The following is a 26498-nucleotide window of genomic DNA, read 5'->3' as shown; positions in this document are numbered from 1 at the left end:
CTTGATTTCTACTATGTGATCAGAAATTATGAGGCCTAAACATATCATTACCAGACTTCCTTATTGGCTGTAGATCCAAATAAACCTGAGATAACCATGAGAAATTGCTCAACCTAGTCAATCTTTTGCTAAGGAAGTTCTAGTCTTTTATTTATTTATTTTTAGCTACCTGCCTGTTCACTGAGTACAAAGGTTGCAAACAAAGTAAAGTGCTGTTGCAACACATTACTTCTTTTTAATGCACAGGAAACACACAACTATACATATGCTCTCTCAGAAAAAATAGAAAGGTAAGATACTTTATAGAATTTTTTTATGAAACCAATTTAATATCTTAAGTGTGTGGGAAAATACTTGGTTTGTATAATTTGGCTGTCAGATTGGAAATGGATCATACATTAAAGACGCTCTGGGTTCCTCAATCAATATGGACTCTTCACAAGCCAACCTACTGCATTATGCTTTGTTAGAAGATTAGAAAACAACCTGAGTCTTTTGGAAAGGAAAGATTTTCTGATTTTATAAACTACATTTCTTCCCAATTTACTCTTGAAAAATGCATATTTTATTGTTTTTCAACTAAATGTAGGAAGTGTAAAGGAACACATCCCTGTGAAATGAAAAATGCCATTTATGAAACATTTTCAAAGAAAGCACCTATGGGCTCAGATCATAGGAGAATGTCAAGATATTAATGATGTACTGCCAGCCTGAGTTTTTTGCAAAATGACTAATTTAAAAAAAAAATCTATTTTCTAATAGATCATCCTTCAAATAGTACAGGGGTGGCCAATCTGAGCCAGAGAAGGAGCCAGAATTTACCAACGTACATTGCCACAGAAATACATCAGCAGCCCTCCTCAGCTCCCCCACCCCAGCTCCCAGCACCTCCCGCCCACTGGCAGCCCTGCGGATCACTGCCTCCCCCTCCCTCCCCGCACCTCCCGACCAGCTGTTTCTAGGCAAGCAGGAAGCTCTGGGGAGGGGTGGGGGAGGGCACGGCGGGCTCAGGGGAGGGGGTGGGAAGGGGTGGAGTGGGGGCAGGGCCTGTGGCAGAACCAGGAGTTGAGCAGTGAGCACCCTCTGGCACATTGGAAAGTTGGCGCCTGTAGCTCCAGCTCCAGCGTTGGGCCTATACAAGGAGCCGCATATTAACTTCTGAAGAGCCACATGTTGCTCTGGAGCCACAGGTTGGCCACCCCTGAAATCGTATTTGTTGATTTTTTTTTACAATCCTTTAAAAATTTTTATGAACATCTTTCTGCTCTTATGCTGATGTTTATATGGGTCTTTTCATTGTGAAAGAAACTGACCGATTGACTACACAAGGAAAATTTTTCGACAGAAATTGATTTTGAGTTTACAGTGTCCCTTTAATTCAGATGTACTGAACTTTGCATAATTTTCACCATTTAGCAACTTGTAAAGATTTGCTTCCCCTTCTCAAATTGCAAGAATATTCTGAGTCAAGATTGCTTTAATAGCCTGCCCTCCCTAGGTGTGGAGAGAAACCCACAAATCTCAGGTATGCTGCAGTGATGGGTGACAGGGGATGGATCACCTGATGATTACCTGTTCTGTTCAGTCCCTCTGAAGCACCTGGCATTGGCCACTGTCGGAAAACAGGATACTGGGCTAGATGGACCTTTGGTCTGACCTATTATGCCGTTCTTATATTCTTATGATAACTGAAAGTTTCTATACAGCAGTGGTTCTCAATCAGGAGGTCCGGGGCCTCCTTGGGGGCTGTGAGCAGGTTTTAGAGGATCCACCAATTATGACCAATGTTAAGACTCATTAGGGCAGAAAGCCAAAGCCCCGCTGCACAGGACTGTAGCCCAGGGCCCCGAACCCTGCCACCTAGGGCTGAAGCTGAAGCCTAAGCAATTTAGCTTTGCAGGGGCTCCCTGTCATGTGCACTCCCAGGCAATTGCCCTGCTTGCTACCCCCTAACGCCGGCCCTGGCTTTTATATGCAGAAAAACAGTTGTGGCATAGTTGGGACATGGAGTTTTTATAGCATGTTGTGGGGGGCCTCAGAAAGAAAATGGTTGAGAACCCTTGCTATAGAGCATGTGGAGTGAATCCAGCAGATGTACATTTCCAACAACAGTGGAGATACACAACTGGCTGGAGCAATCCCAATCTTCCTGAGGGGACAGATTGAGGGAGGCAGACAAGCAACTAGCTAGGTTTGGTCAGCAGGCCACACCTGTAAAATAGATCATAAGTATTATTTGAGATAAAGAGCTATAAGCCAATGTGCCCAGCAAACCAAGTTTGCCAATGGCTAGGCCTGCTATCATGGTACGAGATTGGCTAAGTCTTCCTTTTACTAGTTTTGAGAAGAATTGAGACCTAGCTTTAAGAAGGAATTTTGATGCTGGAAAGTCTCTTGGGGTATGTCTACACTGCAGACCAGTGCGCTAAAAATAACTTTGAAAACATTAGAATCATAGGACTGGAAGGGACCTCTTATTCATCTATTTTCTAAGGTAAAGCTGTTTTCAGTCTCTCTTCATATGAGTTTTTCCATACCTCTTAACTTTCTGAACTCCCTTTAATTCTGCAATATCTTTTTAGATGGGGGTAACCAGTACCATACATAGCATTTCAGATAAGGCCACATCACTGATTTATATCAAGGCATTATAATATTATCCACATTTATTATCACATTCTTTATGCATCCTAACATTTTGTTTGCTTTCTTGACCGCAGCTGCACATTGTCCAGAGATCTTCACTGAGCCATCCACAGTTGAGTCTAGGTCCTTTTTCAGGGTTTATACAGTTAACATAAAAGAACCCTGTAAGGTGTCTGAGTTTTTAACTTTTTCCCCTCTACTGTGCATTACCTTACACTTATCAACATTAATATTCAGGTATAATTGTGTTGCCCATTCACCTAGCTTGGTTAAGTCTCTCTGAAGGTACTCATACAGTCATCTTTGGTCTTGACTAACCTAAATAACTCTGTGTCATCTGCAAACTTTGCTACCTTGCTGCTCACTTCCCTTTTCCAGCCCATTTATAAATATATTACACAGAAGACCTGCTGTGAATCTTTAACCATGATGGATATTGACCATTTAATCCTGCTCTTTGTTTTCTGTCTCCTAGCTAGCTTTTGACCCATGACTACTGAGGGTTTTTTAGCAGCCTCTTGTATGGGACCATGTCAAAGACCTTTTGAAAGTCTAAATAAATCATCTCATCTGATTCTCCTTTATTCACAAGTTTACTAACAAGTTTGAAGACTGTGGATAGTGAGACACATTTTCCTTTTGCAGAAACCATGCTGCTTACACCCCATTATATCATGATCTTCCAGATGTTTTATTATTCTATTTTTAATTATTGTTTCAACCAGTTTGCCAGGTAGAGATTTACTGGTCTGTAATTAACCTGATCACTCCTAGTGCCTATTTAGAATATAGTCCCTAAATCTGCACTGCATATGTCTGAAGGAGCCTAGATTCAACTTCTTTAAGGGGTCATAAAGTAATTTTTTCTAAACTCTGGTTTTCCTGCCAAATCCTATTTCTCCATCTCTAGTGATTTTGCCTCACGGATTTTTGCCTTTCTTGAAAATCCAAAGATGCTGCATGCATGTATCCTTTAATACAGTTTACATGGTTTGCATTCACTTTTACTTTATTACTTGATGGGTGGCTAAATCTTGCCAATAAACCCTGATTCAAAGGAGCAGATGGATCAGGTGTCATTTGCACAGTTTCTGAGGTAGGTTAATCTTAAAATGAATAGCCTCTGTAAGGAAAGCCCTCATGATTTCCAATAGATAGGTTGTATCCTGGTTCAAAGACCCCAACATAGCATGTTGACCCATGGTTACATGGCTCCAAAGCACAGAGGAATAGGTCGGTGCATAGAGGGCTATCCTATGACAAGAATAACAGATAGCTTATGAGCTCCATTGACTGTGCTGGTCACCAAAACTACTGATCGACTGCACAAAAGCTGCCTGGTTGGTTTCAGGTTTGGCTCAGTTCAATAAAAGCTGCAGCTGTTTTGGCTAAAACACATCTTTCGCCCCAGTTGCAGTCTTATTTAGGCCCTCGGCAATATTTACATAAGACAAAAATGCAGTAAGTTATGATGAATAATTTGTTTCAACTATAAATCAACAATTTTGTTTACATTACTAAAACAATCTTCACTAAGAGCATGCCTTTAAACTACTAATATAGCTACTTAAATTTTGGCCCTAACATGCAAAAATATTTTCTCTTCTAGATTTTGAACATGAAACTCCCTTGGCTAATGATCTGGATTGGAGCACTGTTTTCCAATCCAGTCACAGCTGACTGCAATACTACTTCTCTTTCTGTAAGTTTTATAAACATACAAACTAATCTGTTTAATTTTTGCTCATTTTTGTAGAAGATCCATAGAAATTACAGGAGATGCCTTGTAGATCAATGACATTATGTATTTTAACAATAGTCCCATCTTCAACCACCTCAATACCTTATGGTGTATACATACAAAGCCTATATATAGCTATAGCTAGAGCTATAGAAAGATTGATATTCAACAACCTGACGGTAGAAACATATAGAAATGCAATAAACAACATGGCTTTTCTTTTAATTGCACAATAAACCAATGCAAATCGTTATGACAAGTCTGCACTTTGTAATTTATTGAATTGCAAACATGTTTGATATATTTATGTTTTCAGATCTTGATCCAAAACCCAAAGTCAACGGTCTTTTCCCTGACTTCAATCAGTTTTGGAGCAAGCTCAAAAAACTGCAAGCTGCTGAGCACCCTCAAATACCACTCAAGCCAAGAGTGTTGACAGAGTTCAGCACTTCAGAAAGTCAGCCCTACAGCTTTTGAAAACAATCATAGTAATAAGAGAATAGAATTTGATTTTGAATTCCAAAGAGAATTTTAATTGAATTGCTTCCTCCTTCTTGTATTTATATTTTGGGTGTCATGTACAGTCAGGTAATTAAACTGCTGTTACACTGATTACTCTGCTTACATTAAGGAAGTGACACACTGCCTACATGTCTAGAACTAACTTTGCTATTTATCTTTTGCACTAACCTGTAGGAGAGCAAATTACACACACACACACACACACACGAGAAATCCACCATCTTGTAAAAATAAAACAGGTCTCAGTGTACTCATTGGTATGCAGAATAAAATCAGTACAGTAGGCTCTCAGAGCTGAGATGACTGCAGGTAGGTTAGTTTCAACCCAGAAAACCAAATTAGTTTAAGTGTCTTCGTTGCCATAAAGATTTAATCTTTAGTGAACTCAATCCTTCTCAAAAGGTCTGCCTGAAAATCTTATTAAAATAAACCACTTTACATATGGAATAAAATATGAAGAGAAAACAAAAATGAGTTAATTCTCAAACTCTTGCCCCCTTCCTTTCATTCAGTCACTACACCTTTCTTCAGGGATCTTCCAGTTATGTAGGAAGGCAGTTCTTTTTATACTCAGCCCCCTTCCCAACAGGCCTGGCCAAAACTTCACATTACATTCCTAATTTCTCTTGGTCATTAATTCCCAGCTTCACCCCCTCACCACAGAGGGGAGTTTCACCTCCCCCTCTTGGAATTCCACACTCCAAAACTGCTTCACTAAGGGGTTGTCTACACTTACTGGGGGATCGATGCATGGCGATCAATGTATCAGCGGTCGATCTAGCGGGTCTAGTGAACATCTACTAAATCGACTGCAGATTGCTCTCCCGTTGACTCCTGTATTCCACCAGATCGAGAAGAGTAAGGGGAGTCAGCGGGAGAGCATCTCCTGTCGACATCGTGTAGTGTGGACCCCATGGTAAGTAGATCTAAGTTCTGTCGACTTGAGTTACGCTATTCACATAACTCTAATTGCATAGCTTAGATCGCCTTCTCCCTGTAGTATAGACAAGGCCTAAGATGACTTCCACCACCTCAGTGACCATGTCCCTTATCCCACAAGTATATTTTTAAGAAAATCAGGAATGGGATAGTACTGGCCCAGGACAGATTTCCTTTTGGACCTCAAAGAGTTGGAATGCTTGGTTACAAGGGTTTTTTGCACTGTAGGTGCTTGTCACTGTTTCTCTCTCCTTCACCATCAACTCTCCCTACTAGAAAATAATTTGTAATTTTCTATGTTTATATTGTTTTTCTTTCTCCCTTCAACAGGTTACTTGTGAGGAATCTGGAAAGAATTACTCTTCTATCCCTACCTCTCTAAATAAAAGTGTTACTAAACTGTGTCTTAGTAATAACAACATTACTTTAAATGATTCTGACAAAAAGGTTCTTCAGCTATTTATTAACTTGACTGAACTCTATCTGAATGAAAATGCCATTACTGTGCTACATAATAATACCTTCTGCAATCTGTTAAAACTCACAGTTCTAGATATTAGTAGTAATTATATCAGTACAATCGAACAGGCTGCATTTACAGGCCTAAATCAACTATCCATATTGAATCTAAATCATAACAAAATATCCCAGTTGGATTCTGACACAATTACAACACTAAAAAACCTGACAATTTTGAGACTACAGGACAATTTGTTGAAGTACTTTGATGTAAAAGCATCATTTAAACTGATTACCTTAAATGGAAATCCATGGAATTGTTCCTGTGGCCTGCTCAGTTTACAGAAATGGTTGAATACCTCAAATGTGACAATGGGTAAGTTTTGACAACAGCAGCATTCAGGTCATTACACAATATATCACAATATCTTACTTACACTGCAGCGCAGACCCTATAAATATAATATTTCATGACCTTTTTATTATTCATCCTTTCAGAACATGAAAATGACACTCTGTGTGCGTATCCAGATGTCTGGAACAAATCTTCTATCAAGACAGCACCTATCCAAAAATCTGATTGTGACTCAAGAAGAGGCTCTATAGCAGTCACTACACCTTCCACATCTGCCATCAGTCCTAAAAACATTGCCATTTTAACATTCTCTCTCAACTCTTCAAATAACAATATTAGGAGTAATGCATCACATCCAGGTGATGTATTGATGTTTCATTTTAATACTTCATAATAGCACCATCCAATACTAGTGCTATGGGACAGTTCTCTAAAAAGTTAGGGATACGGGGATTGCTGTGCTCCTAGGCACAGAAATATTGTGTTCACATTATGTGGAATTTTTGTTATGTTTAACTTTATCAGGAGCTCAAAACTGACCTGAATTAGAACTCCACTATGGAATATTGTAAAATAATATCTATAAACTAATGATGTGAGAAGATTTGAGGTTCAAATAACCATCCAAGTGTTTGTATTTTAAATGAACTACAATCAAGCCACCCAGTTAAACCGCCCACAATCTTCTACCCCTGAAAACAGGCTCCTTCCTATTTTTAGTTTTCTTCTTGGTATGTAAACAAGCTCTACTGATTTACTTACCCATACCCTTATCCCTGACCTCTGGTGTGTTCAGTGGGAGGGCATCATGACTGTTCCCACTCTACCCCTATTGGAAACATGAAGGAGCACTTACACCACTTTCCTCACCATTGGTGTCCCATTTTGAACCACCATTACTCCACTTGATACCCCTCCTCTCCCTTTTTACCCACAATTTATTCTCTACTTCATCCTCCATCCAAATGATTCTGCTCCCCTGCCTTTTCCCACTCAGAGTAGCAGCTTCACTTCCTGCTCCTGAGCCCATCTCTCCTCTGCACAAAGAGACCAATAGGACCAATGAGTGACTGAAATGGGAGAAAGAGACAGCAAGCTCTGGATCGTTTTATACCTAGGAGGCCAGCTCAGCCACAAAATCCCTTAGGATGCAGCAGCTGCCATAATTCCCTGGACACTAGCCAGCACTGTGAACACACAGGGTAGATTTGCAAATAGAGATTCTTGGCAGCTATGGTCTGTTGGGATTTTCATCACAAAGGAAATATATCTGGAGAGATGTGCAAAAGGAAAAAAAATTAAAAAGTGACTATCTGGGTATAGATGTTCTTGAGGGCAATCATGTCAGCTTGAAGTGTGAAAATGAAAGTCAGTTACATGTTCTGTTGTCCTATTCCAGGGATGAATCTAAAGTTCACTTAAAATCTGAATAATGATTCATGGAATGTGCCCAGAACATTTCAACAGACCTTCGGTCCTGAAAGGAAGTTACTTATTTAAACTTGACCACACAGCACATTCTGAGTATCTAGAGAGTTAAAATATGGACTTAGGCACCTGCAAGTAAAAAGTTTGTCCTCCGTGCAGAGATTTTGGTTGTCCAAACATAAGTATTCTATTAATGCTGTACAAAGAGTCTCTATCACTTTGTTTCCATGAGTCCCTTATCAGGCCATGAAGCAATTAATATCATAGCTCTTCTGGTATTATGCAAGGAGCTGGTTATTTTGGTTTAAGATATTTAATTTAATGTGATTTTACTTTCTTTTGTATTCTTAAAGGTTCTCCACCTCTTGGCAAAACTTGGGCCTTTCTTCTGGGTGTTCTGGTGTTTGTCCTAAGCACTTCACTACTGATTTTTATTGCCATAAAATTCCCACTGTGGTACCTCTACTTGATCAGCTACAATCACCGTCGTCTGGAAGAGTATGAACCAGAAATGTTTGATAAGGAGTTCACAACTGATCTGAGCACTTTTCCATCAGTATCAAATACCAATGAGCACGATGCCATTGTAGCATTTGAACAAACTCATACATTTGTACTTGAGGAGGATGGATTTATTGAAGACAAATATATAGACGACCCTGGATTAACTGAAGAGGTCTAAATTCTTATATGATGGATGATAATTTGGCTTTTCAATAGCTGATTATATAGGATCAATCCATTCAAAATCTTGTATATAAATATATCTAGTATGTATCACAGACAGAACTCAAAGCTCTCAATCCCTCTCTTTTGGACAAATGTGTGGCACATGTATTAACTGTAGAGGTAAGAAATCTGGTGTTGTGCATGTATTACCACAGTAACAAATATTTCAAAGTACATAAGCATATACTCCATATGTCTGACACTAAAATCTCACTGTTTGATTATAGTGGGGGAAAATAACACCTACTTCTTATATAGTATTTTCATCAGTAGATCTCAAAACACTTTACCAAGGTAGCATCATTACCCCTGTTTTACAACCAGGAACTGAGGCACAGAGTGGGGAAGTAACATGCCCATGCCACTGGCAGAAGTGGGAATTGAACCCAGGTCTCCTGAGTCTCAATTCAATGCTCTATCCACTAGGCAAAACTAAAAACATTGAGTATCTAAGCCAAACTCAGTTTTCTTTATTCATAAACAAAAAGTATTTGTTTGAGTAAGCAAAACAAATACGCTGTCTCACCCCCATCATTTAAATGCATTCAAGGACAAATTACCATTATTATATACCAACCACTTTTTTATCTTATCCCATGGTTGCCTGATGTCTTTTTTCTTAACAGGTTATGAATATCTGAAAACTGCCAATGCAGTACATATTTTTAACAATTTAAAGAAAACAATGAGAAATTTCCATTATTAAACTGAAGGTAGATGAACCTCTTCACGATTTTCAAATGTTCTTAAAATCAGGATGTTGAGATATAGGAAAACATCATTTTATTTAAGGAATAATTTATAGTAAATGAGAAAATAGACATTTGTTTTTAATATTAGAAGAAAAATGTATTTCGTATTATTTCACAAAAGTGTTCATAAAATACAGCCAATAGCAAAATGCTCCACATTTTTCATCACTTTTTATTAAACTTTTAAAGTCACAAAATCTTTATGTTGTATAAAAAACAAAACTTGAAACATTAATGGCCCAAATGTATCCTCAAATAGACCCACTGGAATAAATGCTATTGGTTTAGGCATGTCTGAGGACAGAATTGGCACCAACTGTAAAAACAAATATACTACAAAAACTCGTGGTGTATTTATAAAACAGTTAGCAGGTATGTGGTCATTTTTAGTGTATTTAGAAATCACTGAATAACTGATTTTAATTGTGTGGTGAAGGCTATGATAACATTTGTTTCTTTCAGTCAGGAAGTCAGACTAACTATAAGCAATCCTGATGAAACAAAATGCTGTCAAAGAACAAAGTGTTTGTTTTTAAAGGAGACATTGATTCTTACATAATGTTCTTTTAAATAACTTCATTTTTGTTGTACTGAATGACATATTTAATGAATACAGATGCAGTAGTGACAGTATAACCTGTAGGATTATTGACCTGATAATTTCTGATTGACTTAGAGAACAAACCCATTATGTGTTCAGCTGATTAGAAATCAACTTCTTTATTAAAATATATTGAAACAATATTTTAAATGTACTTTAGGACTATGCCGTACTTTAAAAAGTTGACTGAGTGAGTGAAGTTTTATTTCCTACAAACTTTATTCAGTGACATTTGTAGAGCATACATGCAACTCTTAGGCAATGTTTTTCTGAGTTAAAAATCCCCCAATCAATCAGATCACTTCTTCACTCTTACCCATTTTAATAAGCCACTTTATGCTAAAATTCAATTTTCTGATATTTGATGTACTTACGCTTGTCTCTCTGTAAAAATTATATCAATACTCTGAGCTTCCCGGTCATTTTGAGTTTTTAGCTGTTAAAAAAAAAAAAATCAATACTCAGTAACAGATTTTTGCATGAAAAGATTCTTGCCACTAATGAAAATATAAACAGTATCCATTCATCCAAGGTTATACAAGCATTTGAATGAACGAAGGGAATGGAAGACCATAATGGAGATGGGAAGGAATAACAGCCGCCTCCTACCACAAAGGCCTATCTTATGCGGCAGAGATGGATTCTGTAACTCTAATTCCCATTGAAAGCCTGCATTTGAATAGGGGCTGTAATCACAGAAACTGCACATCAGTGTTTTTATTAATAATCAGGTTGGATCACTTAGGGTAAAAATATTTTCACTCGCTTCTCGAGCTCCTGGAAGCCTCTTTTCAAAGAAAAGTTCCTTCTGACTATGAACACAGTGAGCACTGGCGCAGTCTTGGTGCCTGAAGGCTTCCTCCAGCAAACTTATGAAATCAAGAAAGAACTTCAAGGGAAAGCACAGCTGATATGTCTTTGCTTTTGAACACACCATAGGCCCATTAATGCACTATTGCTTTGGAATCACTTGAAGGGCAAAGCATGGAGGAGAATGAAGAAAAAAACTCAAGAGTCTGGGGAATTCTACAAGCAAGACTGATGCATGTGGTCAGCCTGTCAGGTGGTTAGTTTTCTGTGCCCTCCACCCAAATAATGTGTGATATATGTGAATACTGGTACCTTGGGTTGGGAGACAGACCTCTCTTACCTGAAATAGAGAAATATCATGGGCTTTGAGGATAATTCTAAGAGCAACTGTGTCACTGACCAACAGATAACCCAGCATTAGGGTGGAAACAGCTAGATGAAAAGGTTTAGTCAGTCTTTCAATAACTGCAGCTCTACACATGTTGTTTTAGGATGTAAACCACAGTATTTTAACACAATGAATATTGGATCCCAGGATACTACATTTAACACCCCATGCAGTGTTTTCAGGGTATACTCAAGATCTAAATTTTAGACGCGCACTTCCTTGGGAAGCAAAAAAGAACTGAATTCACTGAAAACATATAATATCTTGATGAGTTTTTTACAACAGAAACTTTAATCTATTTAATTTTTTAAAAACTATCAATCCTGTTTCTGGAAAACAATTATCAAGTGTTTGCTAAACTTTGAGACAACAAAGAGTTTTATGCTGTCATAATTCTATAACTAAGGCCTCAGTCCTCCAAACACTTACACATTTGCTTAACACAACACACACAAGCAGCTCCATTGAAGTCATGTGGGTCCCAACCCTGCAAACTCTTACATACTTGCCTAGCATTACTCACCTGAATAATCCCATTACAGTCAATAGACTGTTTAGGTCAACAAAATCATGCATACGCAGAGACATTTGAAGGACTGAAGTTGTAATGTATATATATATTTTTATTGTAAATACTATATTACCATGGCAAATACTCAAACTCTTACCATATTATAATCGCTCATCACTTCTTCCATATCTGTATTGGTGTTAAGTTTATCCACTAGCTGAAACAAGAAAGAAGCTCAAACAGTTAATGCTCTGTTCTTTTTAATTACATTAAAGAAACATACAAGAAGTTAGAAAACTCTTAAATCATTCTTTGAAAATGTTACAAAAGAGATGACTGGTATGGTATTGCAAACAAAAATCTGAAATTAGAAATTTTAATATACCATATGAAAGCTTCATATTTCATAATTCTTACAAGTTCTGTATAACTGTATAGAAAATTAATACTAAATAACATTAATATTACAGAAGTGGTATTGATTTCTCACATCCAAAGCAAAGTTGATTACTTATAATATCCAGTACATTTTCTTTTTTCTTTTTAAATACTCTCCTTGGTTTCCCTCTCCTTCTTACAAGCCTCAAAATATTTTTTCTCTCTATTGATTTTGTCCTTTCCTGTGGACATAGAGAAAGAAAGGCTAATTTTCAACTCCACATCAAATTTGAAACAAAATGTATCTGTCCAATTAGCTTAAATCTCTTAATAACTTAACTATGGCTATGAACACACTTCAAAATAGTGCTTGTTAGTTAGGCAACCACTACTGCACAACCAATAGAAAACACTGTTTTTATGATTCTATGCAAGCATAGGTTATTCTTTGGGATTTTTAAAAACAGTAAACTGGAGCACTGAACAGTATAAAATTCCTCAAAACACATCCTCTTTGCCCACAGAGATCAGCTTTCTTAGAATACAGAAGGCATTCTACATCACATTGGAATGATTTTAAAGTAACTAACATTTCAGGTCTAGGCAAATTGACAGAATCCTTTTAAAGTCACAATATTGTGATGCACATGTACAATAAAGCTGTAGAATATTGCTAAAAATTTCTAGATCCATAAAGAGATAACACTGTAGCATTTAGTAGTGGAGGTATCAGTGTAGAGGTGACCAGATGTAAGGAACCAGACCACTGACATGTAAAATTAGACAGGTTTAGAGGATTTTGTTTTTGTTTTTAGATAAGCGTTGGGGGAAAGCTGACAGGTGCAGAGGAACACAGTTTGGGCAGAGACATCCCTTAGGGATGAATTTATTAAAGGGGGACCTCCACATCCAAGTAAAGAGGTTAGAAAAGAAGTTGGTAAAGTACAGGTAGGAGCTAGTCAGGAACAGTAAAGAATAAGAGATCCCATTTAAATATAACATATAAAAGCAAGCAACTGAATATTGACAAAATGTACAAGTTCTTATACCAAAATGTGGGAAGTCTAAATACTAAGATGGGTGAAGTAGAGTGCCTGGCATTAAATGAGGCTATTGATATAGCAGGCATCACAAGAACTTGGTGGAAAGAAAACAATCTATGGGACCCTAAAAATCAGTGTACAAAATGTACAGGAATGACAAAGGAGGTAGTGGGGGAATTATTTCCATATTCACTGGATACATGTCATCTCAGGAAGGCATGCAGACAGAATATTTCTAGACACCATAAATTATTGCTTCTTGGAGCAGCTTGTCCTGGATCCCACAAGGGGAAGAAGCAATTCGTGATTTAGTCGTAAGCAGTGCACAGTAAGCAGTAATCTGGTGCAACAGGGGAATATAGCTGAACTGCTTGGTAATAGAAACCATAACGTAATGAAATGTAACATCCTTGTTGGGCAAAAAAGACAAAGAAACCCACCACAGTAGCATGTAACTTCAAAAAGGGGAACTAAACAAAAATGAGAGAAATTAAAAGGAACAGTCACAGGAGTGAAATGCCTGCAAACTGCAGAGACTATTTAAAAACACCATAATAAAGGTTTAAACTAAATATATACTCCAAATAAAAAAAAAAAAAAGTCAGAGGACCAAAAAAAAAAATGCCACCATGGTTAAACACCAGAGTAAAAGAGGCATTTAGAAGCAAAAAGGCATCATTTAAAAATTCGAAATCAAATCCTAGTAAGGAAAATAGAACGGAGCATAAATTCTGGCAAGTCAAGTGTAAAAGTATAAGCCAGGCCAAGAAAGAATTTGAAGAGACACTAGCTAAAGACAAAAAAATAACGGCAATTAAAACAAAACAAAACATCGGAAGCAGGAAGCTTGCCAAACGAACAGTGGGGCCACTGAACGACTGACGTGCTGACGGAGCACTCAAGGAAAACACAGCCACTGAAGAGAAGCTAAGTGAATTCTTTGCATCAGTCTTCACTGCAGAGGATGTGAGGAAGAGTCCCACAACTGAGCCATTCCTTTCAAGTGACAAATATGAGGAACTGTCCCAGATTGAGGTGTCAACAGAGAAAGTTTTGGAACAAATTGATAAATTAAACTGACAGAGATGGAATTCACCCAAGAATTCCTAAGGAAATCAAATATATAACTGCAGAACTACTAACTGTGGTATGTAACCTATCACTTAAATCAATCTCTGAACCAGATGACTGGAGAATAGCTAATGTAATGCCAACTTTTAAGAAAGGCTCCAGACGTGATCCTGACAATTACAGGGCAGTAAACCTAACTTCAGCACCAGGCAAACTGGTTGAAACTACATGAAAGCTCAGAACTATCAGATTCAAAAATAAGCATGATATGTTGGTGAAGAACCAATATGGCTTTTGGAAAGGGAAATCATGTCTCACAAATCTAATAGAACTATTAAGGGTGTCAACAAGAATGTGGACAATGGTGTAATAGGACTTTCATAAGTCTTTAACAAGGTTCCTCACCAAAAGCTCTTAAGCAAAATAAGCAAGCATGGGATAAGAGAGGTTTTCCCATTGATCAGTAACTAATTAAAAGTCAGGAAACAAAGGGTCAAATAAATGCATAGTTATCACAATGGAAAGCGGTAAACAGCGGGTTCCCCTAACGATCTGTCTCAGCACCAGTGCTGTTCAACATATTCATAAATAATCTGGAAAAGGGGGTGAACAGTGAGATGGCACAATATATAGATGATACAAAATTACTCAAGATAGTTAAGTCCAAATCAGATTGCGAAGAGTTACAGAGGTATCTTACAAAACTGAATGACTGGGTGACAAAATGGCAGATGAAATTCAATGTTGATAAATGCTAAATAATGCACATTGGAAAACATAATCCCAACTGTACGTACAAAATTAGGGGATCTAAAGTAGCTGTTACCACTCAAGAAAGAGATCTTGGGTCATCATGAACAGTTCTCTGAAAACGTGCTTAATGTGCAGCAGCAGTCAAAAAAAAGCAAACAGAATGTTAGGAACCATTAGGAAAGGGATAGATAATAAGACAGAAAATATCATAATGCCACTATATAAATCCGTGGTAGGCCCATACCTTGAATACTGTGTGTAGTTCTGGTCACTCCACCTCAAAAGATATATTAGAATTGGAAAAGGACACAGAAGGTCAACACAAATGATGAGAGGTATGGAATACCTTCCATATGAGGAGAGATTAAAAAGACTGGGACCGTTAAACTTAGAAAAGAGATGACTAAGGGGGAGATGACTATGAGAGAGGTCTATAAAATCATGAATAGTGTACAAGAACATAACCCAAGAACCGGGGTCACCCAATAAAATTAATAGGCAGCAGGTTTAAAACAAACAAAAGGAAGTATTTCTTCAAACAACAGAGTCAACCTGTGAAACTTGTTGCCAAGAGATGTTGTGAAGAATTCTGGGTTCAAAAAGAATAGATAAGTTAATGGAGGATATGTCCATCAATGGCTGACAGGATACTGGAAGACAGGATACTGGGCTAGATGGATAACTGGTCTCATTCAGTATGGCTGTACTTATGATGTTATATCAACTACTCCCAAATTATCATTGAGGGCATTGATCAAATAATCAGAGACTTCACTGAAAAGCCAAGTGAAATTATTTTTTCAAATGACATACTGTAATAACCATCAAATCCTGATATTGTTGGGGGAGGTTGCGTCTAACCATAAAACGACTAAAATGTATGTGTGGGTATACATATCCTTATGACACAACTATGCAAGCATTTGTTTCCTTTTTAATAAGTGAATTAAAGCAGTTTTAAACAGTAAATCTTTCTAATGGAGAAACGTCATACAAAAAAAATACTGACTAAGTTAAGTTCCAGGATACTGGAAGACAGGATACTGGGCTAGATGGATAACTGGTCTCATTCAGTATGGCTGTACTTATGATGTTATATCAACAACTCCCAAATTATCATTGAGGGCATTGATCAAATAATCAGAGACTTCACTGAAAAGCCAAGTGAAATTATTTTTTCAAATGACATACTGTAATAACCATCAAATCCTGATATTGTTGGGGGAGGTTGCGTCTAACCATAAAACGACTAAAATGTATGTGTGGGTATACATATCCTTATGACACAACTATGCAAGCATTTGTTTCCTTTTTAATAAGTGAATTAAAGCAGTTTAAACAGTAAATCTTTCTAATGGAGAAACGTCATACAAAAAAAATACTGACTAAGTTAAAGCCAGTATGTGCACCATGCAAAAACAATGGGGGGAAAATCCAGTGTGAAACAGCTAACAATAGCATACCATATTGTAGTCCGCTAGTTGACCTTGAAATTCTTTGATTTCACCAGCTAAAGTCTCTGCCCTAGATAAAGAACAAAAATTCAATTTTATGAGATTAAAGTGTTTTATACAGCAAAACAAAATCAGAACAAGTATTCATTTTTATCGTTCTCTAGGTTGCATGGTATTGATATGCAAGTCTGATATAACAAAAGACAAGGTCCTGACAAGGCATTTGGGTATGCTAACACTGCATTAACTGCAACATGACTCACCTCTTTTCATATGACAGATAGACAGAATTCTCCTGGTTATACATTTCTATTTCTTTCTGAAGTTTATTTATTTCTGTTGCGAGTTCACTTATTTTGCTTCTATAGAAAAGAAATATAAAAAGTTACTTGTATGTTTAAAATGTACAACTAAAATACTGTAGGATAAAGCTAATACTAGATTATAAATGTATACGTATTCAAGGCATCTCTCTTGTATTACAGATTGTCTCAAACAGCTCTAGGATCAGCTAAAGAAATTTTAAAAAGGGGTTCTATCTTGGATAAACTCTTAAACAAACAGTTATAAAGTACTGCACTAGGATAGCATAAAAAGTTCGTTTTATTTACATTTAGAGTATTTTCTCCTCTTTGGTGTAAGTGTAAAGTAGAATTGTTCAGTTGTTCCAGTAGAACAATCCCACAACAGTTTCACAACATGGGTAGCCTCTAAATGTAAGAGGATATGATTTAGGAGTGCCCATCCAACACAGAAATTTTACTGAACATGACAAAGTGTTTTATAAGATACTTGGGCAATAATTAAAAATGTTAATTTAGCAAATTTATTCTTGGAATTAAGGGCGAAATGTACCCCAGGATAGAGGATCTACAAAGGCCCTCCTCATCCCAAAAAGCCTAATAACGGGGAGAATTTCAACATAAGTGAACAAGCCAACCTAATCCACATTAATAAGTATGGCTATTACTAGATTTATGATGTTGTATTTTATTCCTTGATATGGGTGTGGAGAGGGAGAAGACATTAACTATGCTACAGCTTGAAAGTGTTGTCACTAACGTACCTAAGCAGTCCAAGATAATAGGATTTATCCATAATCTGTCTCTGAGGACCTAACAAAGGAGAACAAGTAACATTTTATTAGAAGATAATGTGTTTTAATGAGATAAATTAAGTTCACAAAGGACGAGCTGAAGTTATACTCCAAACAGAGAACCAGCACCTTCAGAATGTCCTCATACAGCTTTTATTCAACCAATACAGATGAAATCAGAGATACATGTTAGGCTTTGGTGGGGATTAGATTACTTAAGCAACTGAAAGTTTCTGAGATGAATCTTGCAGGAAGGTGACTTCATCCTAAAAAGAGATGGAGGATTTATAAAACCTGCTGTAATTTGCCCTATGTGTGTTCTCTACCAAAACCAAGCACATATTAAAAATAAAGACATAAAAGTTAAAAAGCATCATAGAAACACTTAATTCAAGTACAGAGTTTCAACCCCACTTTGTTTTTCTTACGCTCCACCTCAGCTAAGCCTAGAATTTCATGTTCAGCTCCACTGCTGATCTAGTCTCTTCTATCATTTAGATTTGGTTCCTTTATGCTGCTCCAGCCTCCCGCGCTCTGACTGACTTTTCTTGCGGTTTGTACCAGCCCAGCCATGCCATCAGGCTGAATAAGTCCTTTAAAACACAGGTTCTCCCTGCCCTGCGCTACATCTCTTTTCACTCTTTGTATAAAGCTGAAATCACCTTGAGGTGCATCACATGTTCTCTCCCAGTTCTACAGTAAACATCACAGCACATAAAGAAACAGATTCTCCGCACAGCATAAAGTGGTGACATATGAATCAGCGGGCTCTCTCTGGGTGACAATCTACTGTAAGTCTAACTGCTATAAACTTTCCTTTCTTTTTCACCTGCTCAGCAGTGATTTTAGGATAGATTCTCTTCTACAATATGGCCCCATATTGCAAATGGACTGTAAAGACAGCTGATCCTGCCAATGGGACTTTCACCAACTCCAAGCCACCTCCAACATAGGGGATATTTTGGTAACATGGTCATAGCACTGCTGTGTCCCAGAAATCATTGGTTGATGTACCAACCTCCTTGGAGCCATAGCCATAAGACATAGTATAAAGGACCTCTAAACAATGCTGGGGTCTGGGCTGGTATAGAACCAGCCTTAGACATGATGAGTTACAAATAGTTCCTATTCACCCCATCTTGTCCCTCAGCTGTTCCCAATGCTTAGTGGGCATAGCTAAATTGGAGTCTTTGAGAGGACAGGGAAGAAAGGAGAGCAGCAGAATACGCACCCTGGACTTCAGAAAACAGACTTTGACTCCCTCAGGGAACTGATGGGCAGGATCCCCTGGGAGAATAACATGAGGGGGAAAGGAGTCCAGGAGAGCTGGCTGTATTTTAAAGAATCCTTATTGAGGTTACAGGGACAAACCATTCCAATGTGTAGAAAGAACAGTAAATATGGCAGGCGACCAGCTTGGCTTCACAGTGAAATCCTTGCTGATCTTAAACACAAAAAAGAAGCTTACAAGAAGTGGAAGGTTGGACAAATGACCAGGGAAGAGTATAAAAATATTGCTCGGGCATGCACGAGTGAAATCAGGAAAGCCAAATCACACCTGGAGTTGCAGCTAGCAAGAGATGTTAAGAGTAACAAGAAGGGTTTCTTCAGGTATCTTAGCAACAAGAAGAAAGTCAAGGAAAGTGTGGGCCCCTTACTGAATGAGGGAGGCCACCCAGTGACAGAGGATATGGAAAAAGCTAATGTACTCAATGCTTTTTTTGCCTCTGTCTTCACGAACAAGGTCAGCTCCCAGACTACTGCACTGGGCAGCACAGCATGAGGAGGAGGTGACCAGCCCTCTGTGGAGAAAGAAGTGGTTCGGGACTATTTAGAAAAGCTAGATGAGCACAAATCCATGGAGCCGGATGCGCTGCATCTGAGAGTGCTAAAGGAGTTGGCGGATGTGACTGCAGAGCCATTGGCCATTATCTTTGAAAACTCATGGCGATCGGGGGAAGTCCCGGATGACTGGAAAAAGGCTAATGTAGTGCCCATCTTTAAAAAAGGGAAGAAGAAGGATCCTGGGAACTACAGGCCAGTCAGCCTCACCTCAGTCCCTGGAAAAATCATGGAGCAGGTCCTCAAGGAATCAATTCGGAAGCACTTAGAGGAGAGGAAAGTGATCAAGGTCAGCATGGATTCACCAAGGGCAAGTCATGCCTGACTAATATAATTGCCTTCTATGATGAGATAACTGGCTCTGTGGATGAGGGGAAAGCGGTGGACGTGTTGTTCCTTGACTTTAGCAAAGCTTTTGACACAGTCTCCCACAGTATTCTTGCCAGCAAGTTAAAGAAGTATGGGCTGGATGAATGGACTATAAGGTGGATAGAAAGTTGGCTAGACTGTCGGGCTCAACGGGTAGCGATCAATGACTCCATGTCTAGTTGGCAGCCGGTATCAAGCAGAGTGCCCCAAGGGTCGGTCCTGGGGCTGGTTTTGTTCAATATCTTCATAAATGATCTGGAGGACGATGTGGATTGCACCCTCAGCAAGTTTGCAGATGACACTAAACTGGGAGGAGAGGTAGATACGCTGGAGGGTAGGGATAGGATACAGAGGGCCCTAGACAAATTAGAGGATTGGGCCAAAAGAAATCTGATGAGGTTCAACAAGGACAAGTACAGAGTCTTGCACTTAGGACGGAAAAATCCCATGCACTGCTACAGACTAGGGACCGAGTAGCTAGGCAGCAGTTCTGCAGAAAAGGACCTAGGGGTTACAGTGGACAAGAAGCTGGATATGAGTCAACGGTCTGCCCTTGTTGCTAAGAAGGCTAACGGCATTTTGGGCTGTATAAGTAGGAGCACTGCCAGCAGATCGAGGGACGTGATCTTTCCCTCTGTTCGACATTGGTGAGACCTCATCTTGAGTACTATGTCCAGTTTTGGGCCCACACTACAAGAAGGATGTGGAAAAATTGGAAAACGTCCAGTGGAGGGCAACAAAAATGATTAGGGGATTGGAACACATGACTTATGAGGAGAGGCTGAGGGAACTGGGATTGTTTAGTCTGCGGAAGAGAAGAATGAGGGGGGATTTGATAGCTGCTTTCAACTACCTGAAAGGGGGTTCCAAAGAGGATGGATCTAGACTGTTCTCAGTGGTAGCTGATGACAGAACGAGGAGTAATAGTCTCAAGTTGCAGTGGGGGAGGTTTAGGTTGGATATTAGGAAAAACTTTTTCACTAGGAGGGTGGTGAAACACTTGAATGCGTTACCTAGGGAGGTGTTGGAATTTCCTTCCTTAGAAGTTTTTAAGGTCAGGCTTGACAAAGCCCTGGCTGGGATGATTTAGTTGGGGATTGGTCCTGCTTTGAGCAGGGGGTTGGACTAAATGACCTCCTGAGGTCCCTTCCAATCCTGGTAGTCTATGATTCTATGAGTCGTGAAAGGAATTTTGGGACCTAAACTGAACACCCTGGAATTAAAACCAACAGTTCTAGTTGTAACCCACTATCTCGAAGAAGGACATCTGAAGTCCCCTCACCCTGGAGCTGTATTTCTGACATCAAACCATAGTTCAATTGTGGGTGAGATCAATGTGATTACAACTGTATAAACATTTGTTGTATAGTAAAGTATTTAAATATTGTTCTGCAGTGCTTGAAGGAGACTCAATCTATGTCTTCTTCTTTTAATATTATTTTTTTCAAATGTCTCCCAAGCAGTGTTCAGGCATAGAGAAGTCTGCTACTTCTGAGTTTTCTAAAAGCAAAGATAGTAGAAGGAGGGACTCATTAGTGTGTCTCTCCCCTCCCTAATCCCTATTAGTTGTAGTTCCTTACACTGCAATTTGTTCAGTTGACTCCTTATTACTCTTCCTTGAAAAACATTTCAGATACCTCACTAACTTCCACACTTTCTGTGATTCATGTCCTCGAGTCAAAATGTGACTTATTTGAAGCTAGTGGTGATTTAGTGCGTTCTAAAATTGGGGTATTAGAAAAGAAGGTAGACAATGTAGAACAGTCTACAAAATAACTGGAGAATAAAATTAACATTTTGCAAGATCAGGGTGAAAGTATGAAGTCTCTTACTGGAGTTCCTTTCTATGCATAACAGTCTACTCGATCATAACCTGAAAACTATAGAGAATAATATGAAATCTGAATCATTTAATGAATTTGCTTTCGTCTTACACAAATATTTGAGTTAGACATTTGACTCACTTCTGTGTGTTTTGAAATGCTTTAGGATTCCCATTTAAATTGTTACCCTGTGTCCCTTATTCTGACTCTCCACAAATTTGGGGAAATCTTATTGTTATGATTCATAAAGAGTCATAAAAATAATCTGAAGTTATAAAAGAGATCTTAAAGATTGTTTTAAAGATACATATCTTCTCTGAACTTGTAAAATCTACTTATACACAGATAAGAAACTTTTGACTTTGCAATCAGAATTTTTTCTTTTGAGTTAAAGGTGTCACGATCTTTATCAACTAAATCTTTCTATGGTTGTAAATAAGGAAGTATAATCAAACTCAAGATACAATACATTTTCTAAGTCCTCGGACCAAGACCTTAATCACTATATGCCATTCATCCTGTTCCCTGATGGCCAAAATTTGTTCTCAACTACAGCAATGTAAATTTAGAGTATGTCCATTAGCCTTAATGATTCACTCTGAATTTTCACTGTGGTAACTGAAAAAAGAATTTATCCTAAAAGGAGAGATGGAATCACATGATGACCCATTGATTCACTCTGTAACCCTGCCTCATTCAATACACAAAATACATGTTTGCATAACTAGAGCATATAATAAAGCATTAGCACAAGAAGCAGATTTTTGAGGGCTTCACTTTGCAACCTTAGTTTTCTTTCTAAAAACTACAAATATTCCACATGGAAACTATGCTAAGAGAAAAATGATAAAACACAGACATTCAATAACATGAAACTATTTTCTAGACAGTTGTAAGACCCTCTGTCTTGCACAAGATGTGTACTCAGGAGGCTGGTTCATTTGCCCCCTTGCCTCATTCAATACGAACATTAGTAGATCATATAGATTAGGCAAAGCTCCAAATTCCACATGAACATCAACCTTTCTAAGGAATGAGACAAGGCTAAGATTCCATACACACCCACGCAGACAGAATATTCTATTCAACTAATTCACTTATGCTTGCATGATATGAACAGAATATAGTAAGGCCGTTATTCAAATAATGTGCAAGACGTATTTTTAAACCCCTATACATTCTGCCAAATCTGCCCAAGCACCTCTAAAAGGCACATGTCTGACCTAGTGACTATCAGTGCTAAATTTCAAGTTTCTGTCCCACACTAGAGGCACTAGAGCTACAAAATACCCTCTGCCGTCCAGGTTCCCCAAAATTGTATTGATTCATTGAGAGTGTTAAAAAAATCTTCCTGTATTAAGATGAGAATTCTTCATATATTAAAATACCTTTCACTCCAGTTTTCATTCCACTTAACCCTTGTTGTGTCACTGGACGGTCTGCAACTTTAATTTGAGATGACAACACCCCTCCAGTACCTAGGAGACCACCGCGAGTACCAGGCCGTGATGTACCAGGGGGCATCTAGACAAAGACAACAGAATAATAAACCAGTTGTTATATTTATGCAGTTGTTAAGAGGAACATTTAAAAGCTTGTCTGGATTGTTCTAACAATTAGAAACTAACATATGTATTTTACTTAGTACACTAGATCTTTAGACGTATTTTTCTTGCAGGTGATAATTTATACCAAATATTTTAGAAGTAAATCTAAATATTATACTATCAAATCAAAACTTCTAGCACATACATCTCTCTATATTTGTTTTTGAGACTCGAGGCTATTTTATTTGCATTCTTGATGTTCTTTTTCTTCCTCAGGTTTGACCTCTGCCCAAATGATAGTGTAAACTGAATTCCCACTGTTCATGCTATGTGGTTATCTTTTAGCAGTTAGTTCCAATAACACTCTCCCCCCCACTCCCCACATTAGATTTAAAAAATCTGTTCAGTGAGACTATTATTTTAATTGTCAGGAAAAGCAAGATTTTCCTGTCCAAAACTTCCATAAAGCCCAGGTTTCTACTTATGTGTTGAGAAAAACATACAAGTCTCATGCTCAGGCCTCACATATAATGCTTCTCTTTATTGAAATCACTTACTTTTTATTAAAATCTCCTACTTCAACAGAGGTGTAGGCTAAAAGCAACCTACTGGCTACCAAAAAGTGCATAAATTAAGGAAGAACAATTTGCTGCTCTTCCAAACAAATGTCTCTAGATGGCTGGAGAGGAGAGACTGTTAAGGAATTGGATTGTACTGTGAAACTGGATTGTACTGTGAAAGCAAAAGTCCAGCCCTGTTTATTCTAGTCCCAAAGTGCATCAGCAGATGCCTTAGGACTTCTGCAAAATGCATTTTGCTCCTTTGCGGATACCAGATGTGGGAGGCACTAAGCTTGTAGATCCAGTAATCTTTAAGTAATATGGGTTTGACCTTTACTTGGCCTTTGCATGCCATACCAGAATAAAAGGACCAGAGGCAATCTGAAGACCCAGTGTAAATTACTCCCATGACATAAACAAAATCATAGGGGAAGGCAACCGACGAAGGGTGACATGACACCTCTCTAACAAACCAGATCTTTTTGCTTTTTCTACTAGTAACTCTAAGAGATATATTTCATCCAATATATGGCAATAACAGTTTCCAACCCACCTCCTTTTAACATACAATAGACAAATCTTCTTGGAATGAAGAAAGAAATATGAAGTACCAAAAAAGAATTCAAACTGCTACCTTCAATTACAGTTACTACTGGCACCCAATTCTTCATGACAGAAACATCAGGATAAAATCTAAACATTCAAAACAAACATATTAAATCACTTTAACACACCCCTGTTCCCACTCTGGCTGCTGCTGGAGTCCGTAACAAGGATGAAGAAGGCCTGGTTGTCAGCCCAATTCCTCCTCTTGAAGCAGGACGAGCTGTGGGTGGCTTGTGATTGCTTGCCATTTTCTATTTATTTTAAACTTCTCTCTGGAAAGAAACATATGATGCTCATGTCCTTTAATTAGAACTGATCCTTTATTAGTGACGCCCTCTACTACATTTCTAATCCTTTACATTACTAAGGGAGCTTGTTGTATGCTGGGGAAGGAATGGAGGGTGTTGGACAGCTGAGGGTATGAGGAACATGTAGCAGATATAAGGTGGTACTAGGGTATATAAGGAGTATAAATAATGTGTGATGCTGCGGGGAGTACTGGGTATCTAGGGAGCACCGTGGGAATACTAGAAATACTCAAGTGGGTGGGGAGTATAAGGTGCAGCACGGGGAATGTGGGGGGAATACAGGGAGCAGCAGGAAGTATAAGGGGTGGCACTGTAGGTTGTGTGGATTACATTGGGGCTACTAGGAGGATGGGTGGGTAGCCAGGGTGGCACAGGGAGGATGGGGGTATTGGGTGCTAGTGTTGTGGGGGGGGGAGGGTTACAGGTGGCACTGTGATATGTGGGGGAATACAGGATGGCACTGTGGGGGATACAAGTGTGGATAGGCTATGGGAACTGTTAGGGGATACTGGGGTGGCACTGGGGAAGATGGGGTACTAGGGCTCTGGGGGCATATGGGGTGGCACTGGAGGTGTGAGAGGAACATAAGGTGGCACTGGGGATACTGAGGTGGTATTGGGGGCATTAGGGTGGCATTAGGGGCTGTTAAGAAGTCCTACGAGTGACACAGGGGCTGTGGGGAGGTACTAGGGGTGGCACTGGGGAAGATGGGATACTAGGGCTGTGGGGGGGGAATATGGGCTGGTACTGGGAGTGTGGGGAGAATTCAAGGGGGTACTGGGGTAGTGCTGGGAGCTTTGGGGGTACTGGGGTGGCACTGGGGCAGTGGGGATTGTTAAAGAGTACAAGGAGCAACACAGGGGCTGGGGGCAGGGTTGCCAACCCCCCAGGATTGGCCTGGAGTCTCCAAGAATTGAAGATTCATCTTTAATTAAAGATTATGTCATGTGATGAAATCTCCAGGAATACCTCAAACCAAAATTGGCAACCCTAGTTGCGAGGAGTACTAGGGGTGGGCACTGGAGGAGTACGAGGGGTGGTTGGGCTATGGAGACTGTTAGGGAGCACCAGGGGTGTCACTGAGAGGTACTAGAGAGGGGCGCGGGACAGGGGCTTCTACAGGTAGTGCTGGGGGCACTAGGGATGGAGCTGGTGGGTGCGGGCACTAGGGGTGGCATGGAGGGCACAAGGGATGGAGCCGGTAGATGCAGGACACTAGGAGGCAGTGCTGGGGGCACCAGGGATGGAGCAGGTGGATGGGGGGCACCAGGGCAGCGCAGGGGGCACTCGGGGCGGCGCTGTTGGGGGGGCACTGGGGCGGCGCTGTTGGGGGGGCGCAGTAGGAGATGGCACTAGGGCCAGTAAGAGGCGGCGCTGGGGGGGGGGCACTAGGGATGGAGGTGGTGGGGGGAACGACACTAGGGCAGCGCTGGGGGGGGCACTAGAGGCGGCCGCTGCGGGACGGCTCCCCCCCCCGGGAGGGTCACGGGAAGAATCGGCTCCGGTCCCCGATTCTCCCCATGGCGGCTGAGCGCCAGGCAGGAGCGCGGGGTTCCGCCCTACCGGGAGACGGGCCCTCAACGCGGGCAGCGGCTGGAGACCCGGCCCCGCGGTCTCACCCGAGGCGGCCGCTCCCCAGGGCCAGTTGGAGACGATTTACCTCCTTGGCGACCCGCCCCGGAGCGACGGCAGTATCACAGCAACCGAGCAACCCCGCCCCATTGCCCCAGCAGCCAATCGTCGGCCGCGCTCCTTCCACTCTCGCGA

The 26498-nt window shown here is 39.7% G+C and overlaps 2 protein-coding genes across 12 annotated transcripts in view; one reads left to right on the top strand and one right to left on the bottom strand.

Annotated features, from left to right (window-relative positions):
• Positions 1-26486, bottom strand: part of IFT74 (intraflagellar transport 74) — a 109544-nt gene extending 83058 nt beyond the window's left edge. For 3 of the 11 annotated variants that reach the window (XM_043546764.1, XM_037902080.2, XM_043546765.1), the window contains exons 1-8: positions 26295-26447; positions 24552-24695; positions 23099-23234; positions 17647-17695; positions 16844-16942; positions 16590-16650; positions 12039-12098; positions 10547-10608 (exon numbers count right to left, since the gene is read on the bottom strand). In XM_043546764.1, coding sequence (XP_043402699.1) covers positions 10547-10608; positions 12039-12098; positions 16590-16650; positions 16844-16942; positions 17647-17695; positions 23099-23234; positions 24552-24671 — 587 coding nt within the window. In that variant the 5' untranslated portion in view covers positions 24672-24695; positions 26295-26447. Of the gene's footprint in view, positions 1-10546; positions 10609-12038; positions 12099-16589; positions 16651-16843; positions 16943-17646; positions 17696-23098; positions 23235-24451; positions 24696-26294 lie in introns of those variants that run through there. The other 8 variants (XM_037902083.2, XM_043546763.1, XM_037902081.2 and 5 more) reach the window with 5 other exon arrangements.
• Positions 201-14056, top strand: LRRC19 (leucine rich repeat containing 19). Its single transcript, XM_037902089.2, has 5 exons — positions 201-290; positions 4256-4348; positions 6179-6683; positions 6806-7021; positions 8444-14056. Exons 2-5 carry the CDS (start codon positions 4265-4267, stop codon positions 8770-8772), a joined length of 1134 nt encoding a protein of 377 aa, XP_037758017.1. The 5' UTR covers positions 201-290; positions 4256-4264; the 3' UTR covers positions 8773-14056.
• Positions 26487-26498: the final 12 nt, after the last annotated feature.

This window comes from Chelonia mydas, chromosome 5 (assembly GCF_015237465.2).
Source record: "Chelonia mydas isolate rCheMyd1 chromosome 5, rCheMyd1.pri.v2, whole genome shotgun sequence".
NCBI lineage: Eukaryota > Metazoa > Chordata > Testudines > Cheloniidae > Chelonia > Chelonia mydas.
Note: the sequence above shows the minus strand (reverse complement) of the source record. Positions and strands in the feature narration are given on the sequence as shown.

Excerpts from the sequence above, each read along its gene's own strand:
- LRRC19 (XM_037902089.2), top strand. The coding sequence starts at position 4,265 with ATGAAACTCCCTTGGCTAATGATCTGGATTGGAGCACTGTTTTCCAAT. Across the intron at positions 4,349-6,178 it reads GCAATACTACTTCTCTTTCT|GTTACTTGTGAGGAATCTGG; the intron begins GTAAGTTTTATA and ends TCCCTTCAACAG. Across the intron at positions 6,684-6,805 it reads TACCTCAAATGTGACAATGG|AACATGAAAATGACACTCTG; the intron begins GTAAGTTTTGAC and ends TCATCCTTTCAG.